The 16,991-nt window shown below is 54.7% G+C and overlaps 1 protein-coding gene across 1 annotated transcript in view; it reads right to left on the minus strand.

The window, feature by feature from the left end:
* Positions 1-16,289, minus strand: part of SIM2 (SIM bHLH transcription factor 2) — a 61,910-nt gene extending 45,621 nt beyond the window's left edge. Inside the window, exons 1-4 of the mRNA XM_086482293.1 lie at positions 16,232-16,289; positions 14,256-14,438; positions 5,046-5,128; positions 2,077-2,166 (exon numbers count right to left, since the gene is read on the minus strand). Coding sequence (XP_086338419.1) covers positions 2,077-2,166; positions 5,046-5,128; positions 14,256-14,430 — 348 coding nt within the window. The 5' untranslated portion in view covers positions 14,431-14,438; positions 16,232-16,289. The remainder of the gene's footprint in view (positions 1-2,076; positions 2,167-5,045; positions 5,129-14,255; positions 14,439-16,231) is intronic.
* Positions 16,290-16,991: the final 702 nt, after the last annotated feature.

The raw sequence follows: 16,991 nt of genomic DNA on the forward strand, positions 1-16,991 counted from the left end.
CTCTGTCCTCTCTCATCTATAGCTTTCTGGGGAGTTCAAGGATACAGCCCATTCATTTACAAATCTCTGCTAAAGTGTAATATTTGTGATTTTGCTTATTAAGCTGACTTCAACAAGCAATATGACCAAATCCTCTACTTTTCCTCTGCACCTCTTGCACTAATGGTTTATAGATATTTCCATGTGCAATGCACATGGAATTCAGTCTGTGCAGATGGCTGTAAGGGCATGAGGGCTAAATAAGCCTAAAGCCTGTGTGACACTTTCAGTCCCCTCTCCTTGAACGCAGTAAAGTCTATTTAGTGCCCTACTGATCCCCTCGTTCTTTAATTTCACCGGATGACCAAGACCTACAAGATCTGATGACTCGATATTCCTCAGAAAGAAAGAAAAGAAAGAAACCATTTCTGGACAAAACCTGGAAGATCAGTTAGTACTTGTCAAACAGCAAGCAGCACGGGACAATGAGACTCTACTTCAGCAAGGACAGATGGGAACACTCAGTGCTTTGGCGTAATTGTACTGACTAAATGATTCTATTCAAGCAGTCAGCAACGTGGTGGATCTTTTTGAAAGGTTTGGACAAGAGCAACTTTTAATAAGGCTGTTGAATCAGAGTAGAAAATACAGCCATTCTCTAAGAAAGTTTATTCTATAACAAAGCAATATTTAAAGTAATCTGAACATGCATTAAATGTTATGAAACAACTAAACCATACTGTAACAGACTCAAGTGAACAAACCGCTTGAACTAAGAATATTCCCTGGACACATTTTTAAAAGTTGGCAGAAAAAAAAGTCTCCACACAGAACATTGATTCTCAAAATTAATTTTTCTAAAAGAGATTACAAAAATAGGGCTTGTATTTGCCTTTGGATTTAGAAGTGGTGTTTATGAGATTATATACTTGCTTTTTCTAGCTATTTAGAGTTCTGTTTTTTCTCACAGCTACTAATTCTGATATCAGTATTGCAAACACACATCCAAAGAACTTCATGGTTTTCCAGTCAAAAATATAAGTTACTACCAATGTTAAAGTACACATAAATTCTGCACAACTCAGCCCCTTCTCTGTTTATTGGAATAGCCACAGGGCATGTTCCCCAGGCATTTTCAGAACATCCTGCGCTCTCTTACCTTCATTCCTCACTCTTCTTTCCTCTGCTATTAAGTCTTTATTTCACTTTATCTAACTCTGAGAAGTGTTTGAGCTGCAACTGGTTCTGAAGAAACACTTCTGTTTCTTGCAAGTCTCATTTGGGGCCCAGTGAAATTAATTAGGAGTTTCTCTATCAGCCTTCGGTAAGGTTTAGGTCAGGTGCTACCAATGAATTTGTGTAATACATTTACACGCAAAGGTATGGAAACTTGTGCTCTGCAATAAATCCAGGCTATTTGCCCTTGTGCCTATCCCAAGAAGGCAAAAAATTAGAAATGTCCTTCTAAGAAAAAAAAACAATAAAAAACCCTTATACTTCTTGTGCAGAACAGTAGTAAACTGAGTTTTATGAGTTCTATCACAACCATATAAAACGCTTTACTGAAAAGACCACTGAGCTGGAAAAACTCAGAAAAAACTACCCTGAATTCCATGTGAACGCTCATAAATCTGCCCCCCTTTTCTTTTTTTCCTAAAGCACATTTACCATAAAACTCTTGCTCCACATCAGATTTCCTCTCTATTTCATAGCAAGTCTCAATATCTTACACAATCTAAAACATATAGACTTGAATTCTAAACTTTATTTCAGATGGATAGTGTTACCACACAGGCAAGAGTTTTGGGTTTCAAGCTCTGTATATATCTGCAATTTGCAATATCATATTATTTATTACCCTTCTTAGAGGTAATGAGGAGTAAAATACAATGAACAAGTAAAGATATAAAGACAGTCATGATGTGGTTGTAAGTAAAGGAAATTTGGATATTTAAGTAAGGCCATTTGTCAGAGAACAAAGTCGAAGCTTCGAATACCCCTAAAAACCAACGACATTATATACACGGCAAGAGACCAGTGTTAGGTTCCAAATCTAGTATCTGTATTTAACAGATGGACAAAATAAATCACTCGTACCTGAGATAAGCCAAGATGTACGGATGCTGTTTCTGAGATGTACATTATTTTGCCATCTGATGCTACCACAAAAACAAAGCCATCCAAAGTCTGAAAAAGAGAAACACACAGGGTAAAAAGCAAGCACTCCGTTTAAACCATTTACAGTGAAGACAATTTTTGAAGTCTTTTGGCGGAAGATTGCTCTCCAACTTCGGCAGCAGCAGATAGCAGCAAAATTTAAGGAACAGAAACCTCTATCTAGTGCTGTTCCTACGAACGCTATGACACACACACACATTGTGAAATCCAATTCATTCCCCCTACAGATGCTAGCTTTACTGCTTCACTTTAAGTTAACATTCTCCTGTTGATTCTGGTTATTTTAGTACTTAGTACAAATCCTGAGCTATGTGGTACTTAGGGGAAAGTCTAGTACTATGCAAGCCATTTTTTATGGTATAATTGGCAGACACAGCTTACCGCTATTTGCAATATATTTAATGATACCATAAGCAATACTTTAAATTTCTTTGACTATATTTTTAATAATGTCTTTCTGAACAGAGGGCTGTCTGCTATGAAGCTGCACAAACTTAGAACAAGAAAGCAGGATAAATCAGCACTCAAAACTTGATCATACTTGAAGAGAGATACTTATGCTCACTAAGCTCCAGCCCTACGGTCTGTGAATCCCGACTAATGGTAACACGCCATTCAAACTGGAGATCCAATCCTACAAATTCTTGTTGGCTGGAAGGTAAATACTTCTTGTATGAGTAAAAACTGAAGTTTAATTTAGTCATATATCATTCATACAAGAAAAAAATAATATGATGCAAATAGCCAAAACAGGTTGGTCAAAACTGGCCGTGATTTGGACACACAAACTATCAGTTTGGGGGCACCTTAATTCTTCAGTGCCAAATTTGAGGCATTTTTTCAAAAGTATCTTATAGCAGTAGCCAAAAAGTATCCATTATCCCTAGTTTAGGAAGCTTTGATCAACATATGAACATCATTGGAAAAAATATTTGGAAGAGAAAAGTAATTTTTACAGTACACAGGTAAAACAATCACCTACTTTAATTCATCTTTTAAGTTACCGAACCAGGAGAGAAGCAATAAAATCCTGTATGCTTCATGCTCTTACAGTACTGCCCAAGTAAGAAAATATTCCAAATTATTCTCTGGCCTACTAACAATTCAACAGCATATAATTGAAACCAGATTACTCTTTGCCTTTACTTCTTTTTCTATTTTGGAACATAAATTAAATTTTGTAGAAGTATTATGATGGGAAATAAATTATTGCACCCTTAGCCATAATTTTGCTTTTAAACACTGTCATCTTGCACTTGCTCTGCCCAGTATCACAACTGAAACTGTGTCAATGCTTCCATCCCTGTGTTATGTGGTGCAGTGGGTCTCTAACTTTCCTGTGCAGAAAAGTGTATTGAAGGTGAAACTTCACATGCAAGATTTCAGTCTAAAAGAACCCTTTAAAAAAAAAGTTTGCCATAAATGTGGGTTTATTAAAGTGTTAAGCATTCATAATTCAGAAATAACTGAGCTGTAAAATGAGTATTGCAGGTGATGAACATGTAATGTTACTTAAGTTCATTTAATGCCATGCAAAATGTGAAATAGCCAACAGGGAGGAGAGGCAAGTGTGACAAGAACGATTTTTGTGATACAGCTAGGTACGTGCTTCCTAGTGATCCTGAAGCAGCTGACAGGACCACAGCTACTGAGAACAAATTTTTCCAGGCTGGAAATACCTCCACATGAGATCGTTTTCAACTTTATCGATTCCCATTTACTATATGCGGTCAGTAACGCCTGCTTCAGGTCGCCCGGACGGGCAGCGCCGCTCCCTTGTCACTTCAGGAGGACGGGTGACACTTTGCAGGGCTGCAGTGACGAAGGAATAACTCAGCGGTGCCCGGTGCGTCCGACGCCGGACCACCTCGCACGGCTTCCCCGGCCAGCCCGCCCCGCCGCCCCTCCGCCTCCCCCGGCGGGCGCGGCGGGAACGGCAGCTGCCTCAGGGGGGGGCTGCGCACGGCCCTACGGCCCCGCGGGGGTGGGGGGCAACGGCCGGGGCTCGCCCCGAACGGCAGCGGCTGTGGCGGGGGCAGGCGGGCGTGCGGGCCCTCCCGGCGACCCGGCGGGGGCAGGCGGCCGCAGACCCCGCACAGGGCTGCCGTTGAGGGTTTTATCCCCAGCCGAGCGAGCAGTTAAAACAGCCCCAGCTCTGTGACCAGGAATTAACCTCCCGCAATAAAAACGGCCGTTAAACGATTACGGTTTACTAGGTCTTTAAAATCAGGGGAGAGAAAAACCCTCGCTGTATTAAGTTCACATATAAAAAAATGGAGCTAAACGTAATTATTTTTTTTTCCCCCTCCGGCTGGCACACACGCCTCAGCTACGACTTCCTAAACTCTCCTACGAGGGGGGGAACGCAGAGGAATTCCAGAGCAGATCAAGGAGATTGCGAACAACGGTATTTTCAGGTGCTACCGCCCACGGGAGATCTAACCCAGATGTCCACCCCCCGCCTCGGCAGCCCTGCGCTCCCTGATAGGTTTCCCCTCCCGAGCCACCGGCGGAGAAGGACCATCCCCGGTGCCCGGCACCCCTCCGGCCCAAAGGCGCTCCCCGCTGCCGCTCGTCGGGGGCTGCGTCTGGTTATCGGCGTCACGGCTGGGAGACGCTTTGCGTGCACAGAGAGCCCATCGGTGCCGTGGTAAGCTGTCGCTTCTACTCGTATCAAAGGCGAAAACAAACAAAAAAAAACAATAATTGAAGTGGTTGGTGCCTCGGTTTTTCTCCCCTCCCGGCCGGTGTGAGTAAGAGGAAGACTTCACCCAAGCTCCTCTGGCGGTGCGGGGGAGAGGAGGAGGAGGAGAGGCGGGAGGTCGATTGCACCGCAACACCAGGCTTCCGAAGCGCAGCGCGTACGAGAGGGGGGAGGCGTCCACTACCTGAAGCAAATGGGATCCGAGTTCCTTGGCCACGTTATCCAAGGGCCCTATCCTGCTCGGCTGTCCCCAGGCGTCGCCCAGACCTGCAAGGGAACCAAGGAGCTGGTTAGAGCGGGAAGGGGAGCCGGGCCCGCCCTGTCTCCCCGGCGGTACACGCTCTGCCCGCAACCCGCCCGCTCTTCCCCCTTCTCCCGCGGGGAACGGGCCAGGCTGCGGCGTGGGGGGTCGGGAGGAGGAAAAGGTCCAGTCCCTTCTACAGACACGTGTGGGAAGGGAATTGTTCTTTTTTTCTGGAGGTCCCGGCGAGGGCAACCCCGTAGACCCGCTTTCTCCCTCCATCGCTCCCCCAGGGAGGCGCCTGCCCCGTCCCCTTTCCCTTGCCCGCCATGCCGGTGCCGTCCCGGCAGCAGCACCGTCCCCGTCCCCGCTTTCCCCAGCGGGCGGGATGAGGGAAGACCGGCCACACACTGAGGACCCGAGGGACGAGTCGCCTTGCCAGGCGCAGCCCGGGGGGGAGTTCCCACACGGCAGGCACAAGGAGATGAGAGACGCTCGCCTGTCTTCAATTACTGCCCCGGCCACGCGTGCTTCCCCGCGGGGAAGCACCCCTGACACCCGGCCGCCGACCTGCCCGACGCGGCCCTCATCCCCGCTGCCCTCCGCCCCTGCCGCCGGCCAGCGGGCTGGGCGGGAGCCAGGCTTGCACGGGGGTGCCGCTGCCGACGACCCGCACGCTGGCCAAGGCGGGTCCCGGCTGAGGAGCTTAGTCGGGGAGAAACTGCCCTGACGGCATCTTCACCTGAGCACAGACGGGACCGGGCAATTTGCCGGCGTGATCGCACAGTTCCGCCGCCTCCCTACCCCTGCCCCTGCCCCTGCCCCTGCCCCTGCCCCTGCTTGCGGTCAGCGAGGCCCCGGCCGAGCCCCGGCCCCGCTGACCGGACAGGCCCGACCCGGCCCCGCCGCTCCGCCATAGCGCTGCCCGACGGGCTTGGGGGAGCCCGTGCGCCCGGGCCTGCCTTAGTGAAAGCGAAAGGTGGAGCTGTGCTGGGGGCGCTTGGGGCGGGATGTGTGTGTGTGTCTGGCCTGGGGTTTGTTTGTTTCTTTTTTTGTTTTTCATTTCCTCCATGCAAAGAAGGCTTGCACCAGTTCCCTGGTGGAGCTGAGACCACTACTCGTGCCAGTCGAAGACTCATGTCGGCACCCGATGGCAAGCTTTTGCAGCGTGCCTTTGCCCCCAAGAGCGCACAGATCGAGGGGGGAGGAAAGTGACGGACGGGACCGCATCCGTTTAATGCCCCCTTTTTTGAGAGAAAGGACAGCCCTCGGCGCTACAGCACCGTTTCTGAGAAGCCACGGAGCCTCAAGGGCGCTCCTGTCCGTGCTTCCCTGCAGCCGAGAAGCGCTGCAGAACGGCCGGTGGCGGGTGAAGGGCGGGGACGCTCCGTGCTGGCAACCCGGAGGTGCTGGCGGCCGGGGCGCGGAGCCGCGGACTCCACAAGAGCCCTGGCTCACTGCGGGCGGGGGCCCCGGGGGTTCCCTCTGTAGCGTCGTACCTGGGCGCACACGCGTGCGATGGATGCACAGCCCGGCGCCTTTCAGCCTGGGCAGCCTTCGCTGTCGCTGCAAACTGATGTGCGGCCACGAAACCGAGGGCAGCGCTTTCCTCCGTTGCACTGTCACCCACCGGGAGCTTTCAAAGAAACCCCCCGCCGCAAGCTGGCGGGGGCAAAGGCCGCTGCAGCGGGACACCCGCTCGGCTCCGTTACGGGTGGGGGAAGGAGTCGGCACCCAGGCGGAAAGCCCTGCCATCAGCTCCAGCTCTGGAGCGCGTTTCTAAACGCCCTCCCGGATCCGTGTGTGCGCAGGCAGCCCTGCTCTAGAAACGATGGGAGCCTTGGGGCGGCCAGGATCTCCCACTGGGAGCCTGCCCCCACGCCTCTCTCCCGCCGGACAAGCACAAAGGAGCCTCCGGCTCCCAGCGCCAGACAGGGTACCCCCCTTGGCCGGCCCTGGCGCCTCCTTTCCGCCGTCGCAAGGCAGTAGCAGCACCCAAGGTCGGTCGCCCAAGAAGAGGTGTCTGTCTCCCCAACCCGTGTCGGTCGCTCCGGCTGCCCCAGCCCATCTCCAAACCGCGCCGCGGCAGTGCAGGGTGCGCGGTTGCGCTTTCTCGTGGGTAGGGAAGGACACCTGCCCTTCGCGGAGAGGAGTGCTTGGGCACGCGTTGGGAAATTTGCTTTGAAGAGCCAAACGAAAAATCGCGTTTTTCCACCGCGATTTCCCAACTCGCAGTTTGGAGAAGGCTCCTAAACTTCCAGGGACCCGTCAAAATGTTCTTTCTGCTGAAACGCTGCTTCCCCTGGGGCGTAATGTTCGAGGATCGCAGAGACATCCTTCAGTCTCCTTCCCGAAACGGTAACAAACGCAAACGACAGAGTCAGTCCTCGTGCTGCGCAGTTTTCCCTTATTTCGATTTACTAACTGCAAATCACGAAACAATGGATTGAACCCTACAAAGGGGGTTACGCATAACGGGGTAAAAACCATCCTGAAACGAGCCCTAACTTTCCGAGGGACGAAGCAGATTTACTCTTTGAGCCACTCACGAAGAAACTCTTCAAGAGCGAACCCGTGTCTCTGCCGCGCCCGTGCTGGCAATCTGCTCCGTCCTGCCCACCACGGCTGGCCAGGTACGGTTTCACAGCGTCCCCCAAATCTCCACTGGTTTTGAGGTTCTTTCCTAACCCGGACTAAAAAAGTCACTTCCGCAGATTTGTTCCCTTTGAAATTTTAAATGGGAGTTGCAATTGCGAACTCTCATCAAACGTAAACGCGTTTGGTGGATCAGCCTGGCATTCGTCTGAGCTTATTTTAAAGCCGATGATTTTATCGTTTAATCCACCATCGGATCGCTTTAAAGGTGGAAACGAAACGAATAAAACCTGAAGTTCAGATAAAGGACTAACGCCCATTAACTCCTCTTCCGAGAGATTTGCAGAGGCGCAGCGTACGCCCTGTAAACATATGGATGCAATAGACTCCGCCGAGCTGCTCCTGCCCAGCCAGTCAATAACGCACATTTTCACTCACTGGACTGGAGCGAGGCCAAAAGAGCTGCCGACACAAAGCGAGCGTTTCCTACATCGCTTGAGGGCGGTGGGAATGTGCTGGGGTGGCCCCGGCCGGGAAGAGGGTCTCCGGCGGGGCAGGTTGCCGGGTCTCCGGCACGGCTGTGCAGCCGGTGCGGTGGCGGACGGGTCATTTCCAAGGAAACGTTTGAAATACGCCCCATTGCAGCACGAGTTACCTGAGACGCTGGCCCAAAGAGCGATTTCCCTGCGAGCGGGCAGGCGAGCGAGCAATCGGCGCATCCTTCCTGACAATGCTGCGGACACCCGTGGGGGCGGCCTGTCCCCCGAGCGCAGCCCCTTTGCCGCGCTAGAGGGTAGGGAATCGCCTACAGCCAGCGGCTTGGGGCGGCTCCGGGTGCTGCCGGTAGCGTAACGCCCGGAGAGCCGGAGGGAGCCGGGCTGAGCGGCAGAGCCCGCCCCGGCGGGCAGGGGCTGGCATGGCGAAGCGCTGCCTGCGGGGAGGGTAACTCGCCGGTCCCAGGCGCAACCTCCTCTTTCTTGGCACCCCTCCGTCGGCAAACACCGATGAGATGAACCTCTCCTTGTTTGCCCTCCATTCACCTGTATCTGTAACGACCGCCGGTCCCGTCCCCACCGGGACAGGGACCGTGCTGGGAGGCCAGGACGGGCACAGCTAAGGGGGAAATGACCGGCCCCAATCGCAACTGTGCCCGCCAGCCCCTCCTCGGGCACCGGGCGACAGGTTCGGCTCCGACAACGGCGTCCCAGGGACAGAGAGGGGGTTTTGCACAGGTACCCCACAGTACATGCTATTTTTGCTGCTGAAAGGCGTGGGGGTTCTCAGACGAGGGCGTCCCCCTCCCTTCGGCAAACCCGGCCACGATTCCCCCGCCCCCCCCCCCCCCCCCCCGCCTTTTGACATCTCTGGCTGTTTTTCAAAGTACCTCAGCATTCACTTTGTACCATTTCCCAGTTTCCAGTGAGGGGCTGAGTTAAACTGTAATAAGATCTAGAAATATTCGGGAACAACCCCCACCTTTGTTCTCCAAATAGATAATTCGTACACACACGCATCTGAAAGCCCGGCAGCTTTTCTGCTTGGGATTCTGCTAAAAGAATTACTTCGCGGTGTGTTATGTGAAGTATCGGATTGCTCTGTAACTTGGAGTATTTCCTTTGTGTCTACTGCATTGTTCCCCGAAGCGCACGGTCCCCCCGCGTTATTCAATCGCCATCTTTCACACGGAACCTGGGTCAACTACAAGCGCTGGGATTTTCAGCGCCCTCTCTCCTGGGGGATTTTTCCCCAGCGCGGTTGTGCCTCCTTCGGCCGGGAGAGCAACGGGGAAATGACCGGGGGGGGGCGACGAGCTGCCAGCCCAGGCACCCGCCGGGGCCAACGGGGCGGAGGAGTCCCCTGCCCTCCGCCTAGCTTTGGCTCCCTCGTTTTGGTGAGGCCCAGGGTTGGATGGGGAGGGGGCGACCTGTCAACCCGTGGGGTGAGGGACACAGCGGGGAGAGGGGCAGAGCTCACACCTTGACCTAAGCCCCGGCTGCAGCTCGGGACGAGGTATCCAGCCCCGACGGCACAGAGGGTCGCACCGCTTGACAGGCGGGTCTGAAGCGCCGGGATGGGTCTGGAGCCGCCGGGAGCGGCCCGGCCCCGGAGGGGGTAACTTCTGCTCGGGGCGGGAGGCTCCCGCGCCGGGGTCGCTTTGGGAAGGAGCAGGGCGGCGTTAGCTAAACTTCGGCAGGGCTGTGCCGGGCCGCCCGCCTCCTCTCTGCGGGTTTCGGAGTCACCGGCTGGAAAGGCGCCGAGGGCTAGGCTAGCGACGGACATGAAGATCAAGACTTTAGTTAAAGAAAAAAAAAAAAAAAAAGGGGGGGGGGGGGGGGGAAAAGGCCAAGCCCCAGACAAAAAAAAAACCACAACAACAAAACCCAAACAACCAAAAACATAACAAAAACGCCCTGCAGGACACACGGACAAACACAAGCCCGGCTCTTCCCGGCAAGCCCGAAACACCAGGTCGTGCTTACAGGCCCGAAAGCGGGCACAGGACAAACAGCAAGGTCCCGGCCAGTGCCCTTACAGGCCCACCACGGCAATGACCCCCTCCCTCCCCACAGGGCGGTAGAAGCCGGAGTGACACCCTCCCCCCCGCCCCTCCGCCGCCGCCCGTCCCCGCACCACACGGCTGCCGGCTCCCGCCGCCTGGGCATGGCCGAGCAGCTCCGGGGAAGCCCTAATGGCACTTTTGTTTTAGTAAGACATCTAATGACACTATTAGTGGTTAGTACAATAGAAGCACGGATTCGAAAAGGGATTAATCACGCCATCGGCTCGGGCTTTATTTATTTATTTAATTCATTAATTAACCTGTTCCGAGAGCGTACGAAAATTAGGTGAAACAGCTGCAATTCGCCTTGATTTTCTTAAAATATACATTCAAGACCAGGTTTAAAACTGCGTATGGTCCTAGTAATGTCTATTGTCTGCGCCTCGGAATAAGGAAAAGGTCCAAGATCTACCGCTCAGTCATTCTATCCAGATTATTTTGTATAGCACATATTATCTTTTGAGTCAGTCATTAATTGGCTCGTTCCCATCCGGTTTAAACATTCATAAATGTGCAGTTTTATAGTAAATTTTGAAAACTGTTTCGGAGACAGGGGAGGGAAAGTGTCACAATTTAACCAGTCTGCCATAACGGGGGGAGCAGAGAATCGCAGTTTATTTTCGCATCTCCTTCTTTCATCTGCTCATTTTTTAGGAAAAAAAAAAAAAAAACAAACCAAAACAAAACAACAAAACAATACTGACAGTCAAACAGAAGTCCCGTGGTGTATTTCTGTTCTACAGTAATAAATGCCTTGGCAAAAAATCAAAACACAAGAGAAGAGCGGGAGCGCGGGGGAGGCTCTAGGTTGCTGTCTGCTGGACTTTAATTCATTAATCTGAAGGTCAGAGCGAAACTGCATGGCAAAATCTGTGATATCGCAGCACGAAATTGTGCCTTCCAGGGCTTGCACTTCGGGTGCAGAAAGGAGCGGGAATATAAATCTCCTTTCACTCTCACTTCTGGAGCCTGATCGGGCGCCTCCGCGGGGGGATCTGTGAGTTCAGTACAAAATGTTCATCTTCGGGAAAATCCTGGCTGGGGTGAGCAGGGAGAGACCTGTCTGAACCCCCTTACAAGCCCTGTCGAAGCGCTGGGACCTGACACCACAATGAGGGTCTCAAACTTTGCCTAAACTGTGTGTCAGCTCGCTCTGAAAATAAAGCCGGCGGGGGGAAGCCATCCACCGGAGTTCTTAAAAGCATAGCCCTCTCTCTCTTCCCCTCCAGTCTAGACAGAGCTGGAAGCCAGTTTTATAGCTGGACAACGTTTCTGATCACGCTGGCTGGAGCTACCCCGGGCCTAGCACGCATGCTGGAGGCAATCTCAGGCCTGTCGTGTGTGTGTCCCCCCCCTCCCAGCCCCCGCCACCGCCGGCCAAAAGCAGTAAACTCCCTTGAGCCTTACGGGTGTGATGCCACGGTGATGGCCACGGCGGCCGGGGCGGCCCGGGGCGCTGGAATCGCGGTTCGGGCGCGACTCCCGGCGGAGCAGAGGCCGGAGAGTGGCGAGAGGGCCTGTTACATGCCCACCTCTATTTCAAGCCCCAGGACCTCTGGCGTGGGTCCACCCCATACAAGGGGCGCTTTCTCCAGGTCTTGCTGCCTCTGAATTTAAGACGCCGTGCCTGGCAGCCCTCTCGGGCTGTTGGGCTTTCCCCACTGCCCTCACAGTAAAGCCAACTGGAAACCACTAGCTAGGGGGACAATACACACACGGGACAGGGACGGAGGGATGGACCCCTCCTCCCCTCCTTCCGCAGACAAATCCCGAGGGAAAGGGGAGTTCGTGTAATGCGGATCCGTGTGCCGTCGGGCAGTGCCCGCCCGCCCGGCACCAAACGCCCTGCTGCAGCCGGCGGGGAAGCGGGCACTGCCCGCAGCCACCTCTGTCCGGCTCCCGCCTCTACCCTCCACCCTCCCAGGCACTAAACGATCGTCTCAGGGCCAGAGGAGGTTGTTCTCCCGGCCTGTCACCCCTGGATGCAAAGCTTTGCTTTTAACTGTATTTCCATCCGTACTTAAGACGATGAAAGATGAGGAATTCGCTGTATGCGTTTAAACGTTGCTCTTAATAAGCAGAGTGTGCAGAAGCGCACGCCCGGCCTGTTTAAGGAAGACAGACACATAAAACACACCCGAGCTGCGGGTATAAACCTGCTCTCGGGGTCGTCTTATTGCTCTTGAGGATCAGTAGGGCCGGAAAAGAAGGGACACATCCAGCAGCATCTCGAAAAGTGCCACCTTTCTTCCCTCCTAAATCAAAGCCATTCGGGGAAGCGCTCCCCAGACAGGGCCAGCGAGCGGCCCCCCGAAATTACGACGCTCTATTTCTCATCGGGAAATTTCCCGGTGAAGGATAATGCCTGGAAATTGCAGCGGAGCAGCGCCTCTCTTCCCCTTGCTCTGCTAACTCGGGGTGCTTCGGGAGCGCACGCTAAAGGAGCCCTGGCTTTCCATAGCGCGGCTCGTACTCGCTCTCGAAATCACTGAATTAGATGGCCATCACGGTAAGCTTTTCTCGGTTTGGGAGTGAGGAGTGGGGGGTTCCTCCCCCCCCCCCCCCCTTAGTTTTTGTTTGTTTGTTTGTTTGTTTTTAATTCGCAGCCTTTTAATAAAGCTCCTTAGAAACCGCGATGGAGAGCAGACCTTCCACTCCGGAATTTGCTAATTCCTTCACCCGCCCCGTCCGGAGAGGCACAAACAAATGACAAAGGGGGGAGCTGGGCTTTATTTAGCTGCCCGCAGACACTAACCAGCGTTTCATTTCACGCCTCCCATCAGCCCGGCGGCGGCACGGAAAGGACGGGCGGCCGACGGCTCCCCACGGCTACCGGCCGTCTGCCTCCCTTCGCCCAAAGCGGCCCCAACCCCGCGTCCCTCCGAAGGGTGTAGGTGCGAGGCTGGCCGTGGTTTTTTTTGTTGTTTTTTTGTTTTGTTCTGTTTTGTTTTGGGTTTTTTTGTTTTTTTTTTTTTTTTACCAAACCCCAGGGAAAGGAGAAAGCGGCGTCAGGCCTCCTGGCTGCCCGTCTCCGGGCAGAGCTGCTCTCACAGCCCCCACACGGCCCCGGCCGGGGGGCAGCGGGGTCCCGGCCCCACTCAGGGGCAGGTTTGGCTCCGACTGGCCCTCCCCGCTCTCCACAGCCCCAGGATAAGGCGAAGGGCCTCGTTGCGAAGCCGCCGTGCTTTATTTCCTAGCCGGCTTCCCTACCTCCAGAAAACTCCAACCAAAACAAAATAATAATAATACCCACGCTATTTTTTTTTCCCCCGAGGCCGTGCCTGGGCACCGGCAGGAGCGCCGTGCGGTGGGGCCTCCCCCGGGGCCGGGGCGGCTGCCTCCCAGGGTCGCGGATGCCGGGCACGGCGGAGCCGAGCGGAGCCCGCTCCCCCCGGGACTGTCCCCGAATCTGAACCGGCAGCAAAAGAGGTGGGGGGAGAAGGGGGGAATTAACGGGACGGCTCTGTCGTGTCCCTCCGTCCCCAGCTGCCGGCCGGGCTTCCCGTCCCCGCTCCGCCGCCAGCCCGGCGCAGCACCCGGCAGGGGTCCCCGCGCAGCCCGTACCCCCAGGAGCCGCTCCCGGGGGTCTCGTTTTCCTACGTGCTACCGCGGCGAGATGTTTTCGGGTTTAGGCCTCACAAGAAGCAGGGCTGCTACGTGCAGCCCGCCCTCCGCACGCCACCCCCGCGGCAAGCCGCAGCGCTGCCTCCCCTTCCCCGGCAAGGGGGCTCCTTTCCACTCCCGGCGGCTTTTCCCTCGCTCGCCCCTCGTTTGCCAACCGGTGCTAGGAACAAGCACCCTCCCTTCCTCCCGGGACGTAGAGGCGATGTGGGCTCGTCTTGGGGTATGTCCCCCCCCGTCGTCGTGTCTTGTCCCCACACCCCCCCCACGCCAGTTTCGGGCCGCAGTGTTGCCCCGTCCCTCCTCTGCCGGCCGGGTGGGAGGCGGACGCCCCCCCCCCCCCCCCCCCCCCCCCCGGGCAGCCCCGGGGTGGTTACCTTCGGGGAAGACGGCTCGCATTTTCAGGTAGCTGGTGGTGAGGCGGATGATGGACGCCTTGTCCAGCTGGGAGGTGATGGCCGAAGGCAGGGGCAGGAGTTTGGCCAATTCGTAGAATTCTCCATTTTCTTTTTCCCGTCTAGTCTTTGCCGCGTTCTTGGATTTTTCCTTCATCGCGACTACTGCAAGGCGAAGATGACACTGGCATATTAGACCCGATTCTTCCGAATTGCAGGGGGCATGGATTTCGGCTTCAGAGTTAGTATTTTCGTTTAAAGAAGGGAGAGAGGGCGTTCACCCAAATCAAATCAAATAATAATAATTTAAAAAAATTAAAAGGGGAGGAAAAAAAGAGGAAAAGGGGAGGGAAAAAAAGCCAAACCAAATAAACAAAAACAACACCAACATAAATGGTGCGAGGAGGGGGGAGGCGATCTCTGAGCCACAACCACGACAGACAAGCCGCTCGGGAGAAGGCAGTTCTGCTCTGACCCTGCAATATCTAGCGCTTCGAAACCGAGACTGAAAAACCTACACGAACCACGGTCCTCTGCCCGCAGCTGGAATCAGATCTTCTCCTCAACGGGGAGCAAATCACCGGGTTCCCTTCACTGAAGGATTCCTTTTTAATCCTTCCCCGTCCAAAAATAATAATGAAAAATATTAAAAATAGAGTCCACGCAATAAATCATTGGGCTAAGCAGGCTGAACCACTTTTGGACACTTTGTCTCTTAAAAAAAAAAAAAAAAAAAAAAAAAAGGAAAAGAAAAGAAAAGAAAAGAAAGAAAAGGAAAACCCGTGCTGCTCGTTTATCGAAGTGCAATATGATCTGGTCCCGGAGCCCGAGATGCCGAGGAGACAAGCCGGCAAGGCAGCCCCTGCTAAACGAAAGTCAAAGCCGGTACGGAGGGAGCCGATGGCTGGAGTGCTCCGAAATCACAAGCTCGCATTTCCTTCAGACGCTTCCCTCTCGGCCAGCTCTCGGCGGACGGCGGCTGGTCCTGCGGCAGAAAGACGCTTTCCCCCCTCCCCGAGGGGCTGCTTCAGCGCCGGGGCGCGGGGGGCGCCGAGACCTTCGGGGCGGCGGTGGCGGCGGGGCTGGGCTGGGCTAGCGGCGGGGCTCCGGGCACTGGGGGCCGCTGACCGCGGGGCTGCTCCCGCCGCTCCGGCCGCTGCGCCCAGCTCCAAATGTGGTTCTCATGCGGAGTCAAATTAAAGGATCCGTTTTCCTCGGGACCAGTGCCACTTCAGCGTTGTCTCTTTCCAAACAAGTCCGAGCGCTGGCAAAGGCGCGGGATTGATTTTGTCGGATTTATTTATTGGATTCCCCCCCCCCCCCCCTCCTTTCAAAGAAAAATAATTTGCAAGATCAGAAATTGTTTCTTTTTTTAAAAAAAAATATTTTTTTTTGTATTTGTCACGTATTTAAAGAGCGAAGCGGTGGCTCTTTCGGATAGACATGCCTTTCAAAGGCAAAGGGAAGGTTTGCTACATTCACCTCCCGCAAGGAGCAGCGACCCTCACCATACGGCAAGGATCGAAGGTAAAATTCCCCTCCTCTCGGAAATCCTAGCCGCCACGCTCCTCGCCTGAAAGCACCGATATCTCCGCGCTTTTTTTCTTTCCTTTTTTTTTTTTTATTTTTTTTTTTTTCCCAGGGCCAGAAGGAGCTCTGAAGTGGACCCCTCGGTTAATTCTTCAGCAAAGGCTGCAGAAAGCCAGGAGAGCCTCAAGAGGGGAGGGGATAATGTATCCGTGACGTGTCCTCCCGCGCAGCGCCCTCCGAGGGACCCAAATACAGAGAAGCCAGAAGAGAGCCTCAATTAGCACTTGCGATGGGACGGGAGGCCGGGGCGGGGGGAGCCGGGGGCGGAGGCCCTTTGCTGTGGCGGCCCGAGCCCGCTCCCCCCGGCCTCTCTAAGCGGCCACGGAGCGCCGGCGGAGACCCGCGGCCCCCTTTGCCCCGTAACCCGCCGTCGCTCACGTACTCGCTTGGTGCACTGGCCGTGACCCCGAAGCGCCGCGGGGCCCCTCGTACCTTCCCCCCCTGCCGCCTCCCGGCTGCCGGCGGGGCCGGGGCACGGGCACGCGTGAGGCCGCGGCGGGTGCGGACCCTCCTGCACCGGCCCCGCCGCACCGCCGTTAGGTCACCCGAGCACTTCGCCCTGCTGCTTCGGCGCTGAGTAAAAGGGGCAAAATGTACCTGCGTATACACACGTGGGTGTGTATCGCATATACACATGCACACGCGTATATAGCACAGATTTGTACCACACATACACATGACGTGTTTTTTGCATGTACACTACACGGTGCGTATGTATGTATATACACACGTGCGCCCATGAGTACATTGACAAACGCACGCACATATATGTTTATACGTGGCCCCTCGCACTGCTGCTTGCGGGGCAAGGGGAAGCGCGGGGGCGAGCTCCGGGGGAGGCGGCAGGCGCTGTGCCCTCCCCGCCGGTGCCGCACCGGCAGCCGCCGCTCGTCAGCCCCCGACGTGACTCTCCGCTGCCCGGCGGGCCGCACATCATCAGGGCTTAACCCCGGAGCAGCCGAAACTGCTCTCCGGGAGCGGGGGGAAGAATCTCCCCGAGCACCCGGGCTGCACCGACACCCCCCCGGGCCTCCTCCCTTCCGGCGGTGGCGAGCCGGTGGCGGCCCCACGCACGGCGGTGTGGGCAGAGCCGGGCGACGGGGGTCTCAAGGGGCTGTAACCGCAGGG

Source organism: Leptosomus discolor, chromosome 1, assembly GCF_034619465.1.
Source record: "Leptosomus discolor isolate bLepDis1 chromosome 1, bLepDis1.hap2, whole genome shotgun sequence".
NCBI lineage: Eukaryota > Metazoa > Chordata > Aves > Leptosomiformes > Leptosomidae > Leptosomus > Leptosomus discolor.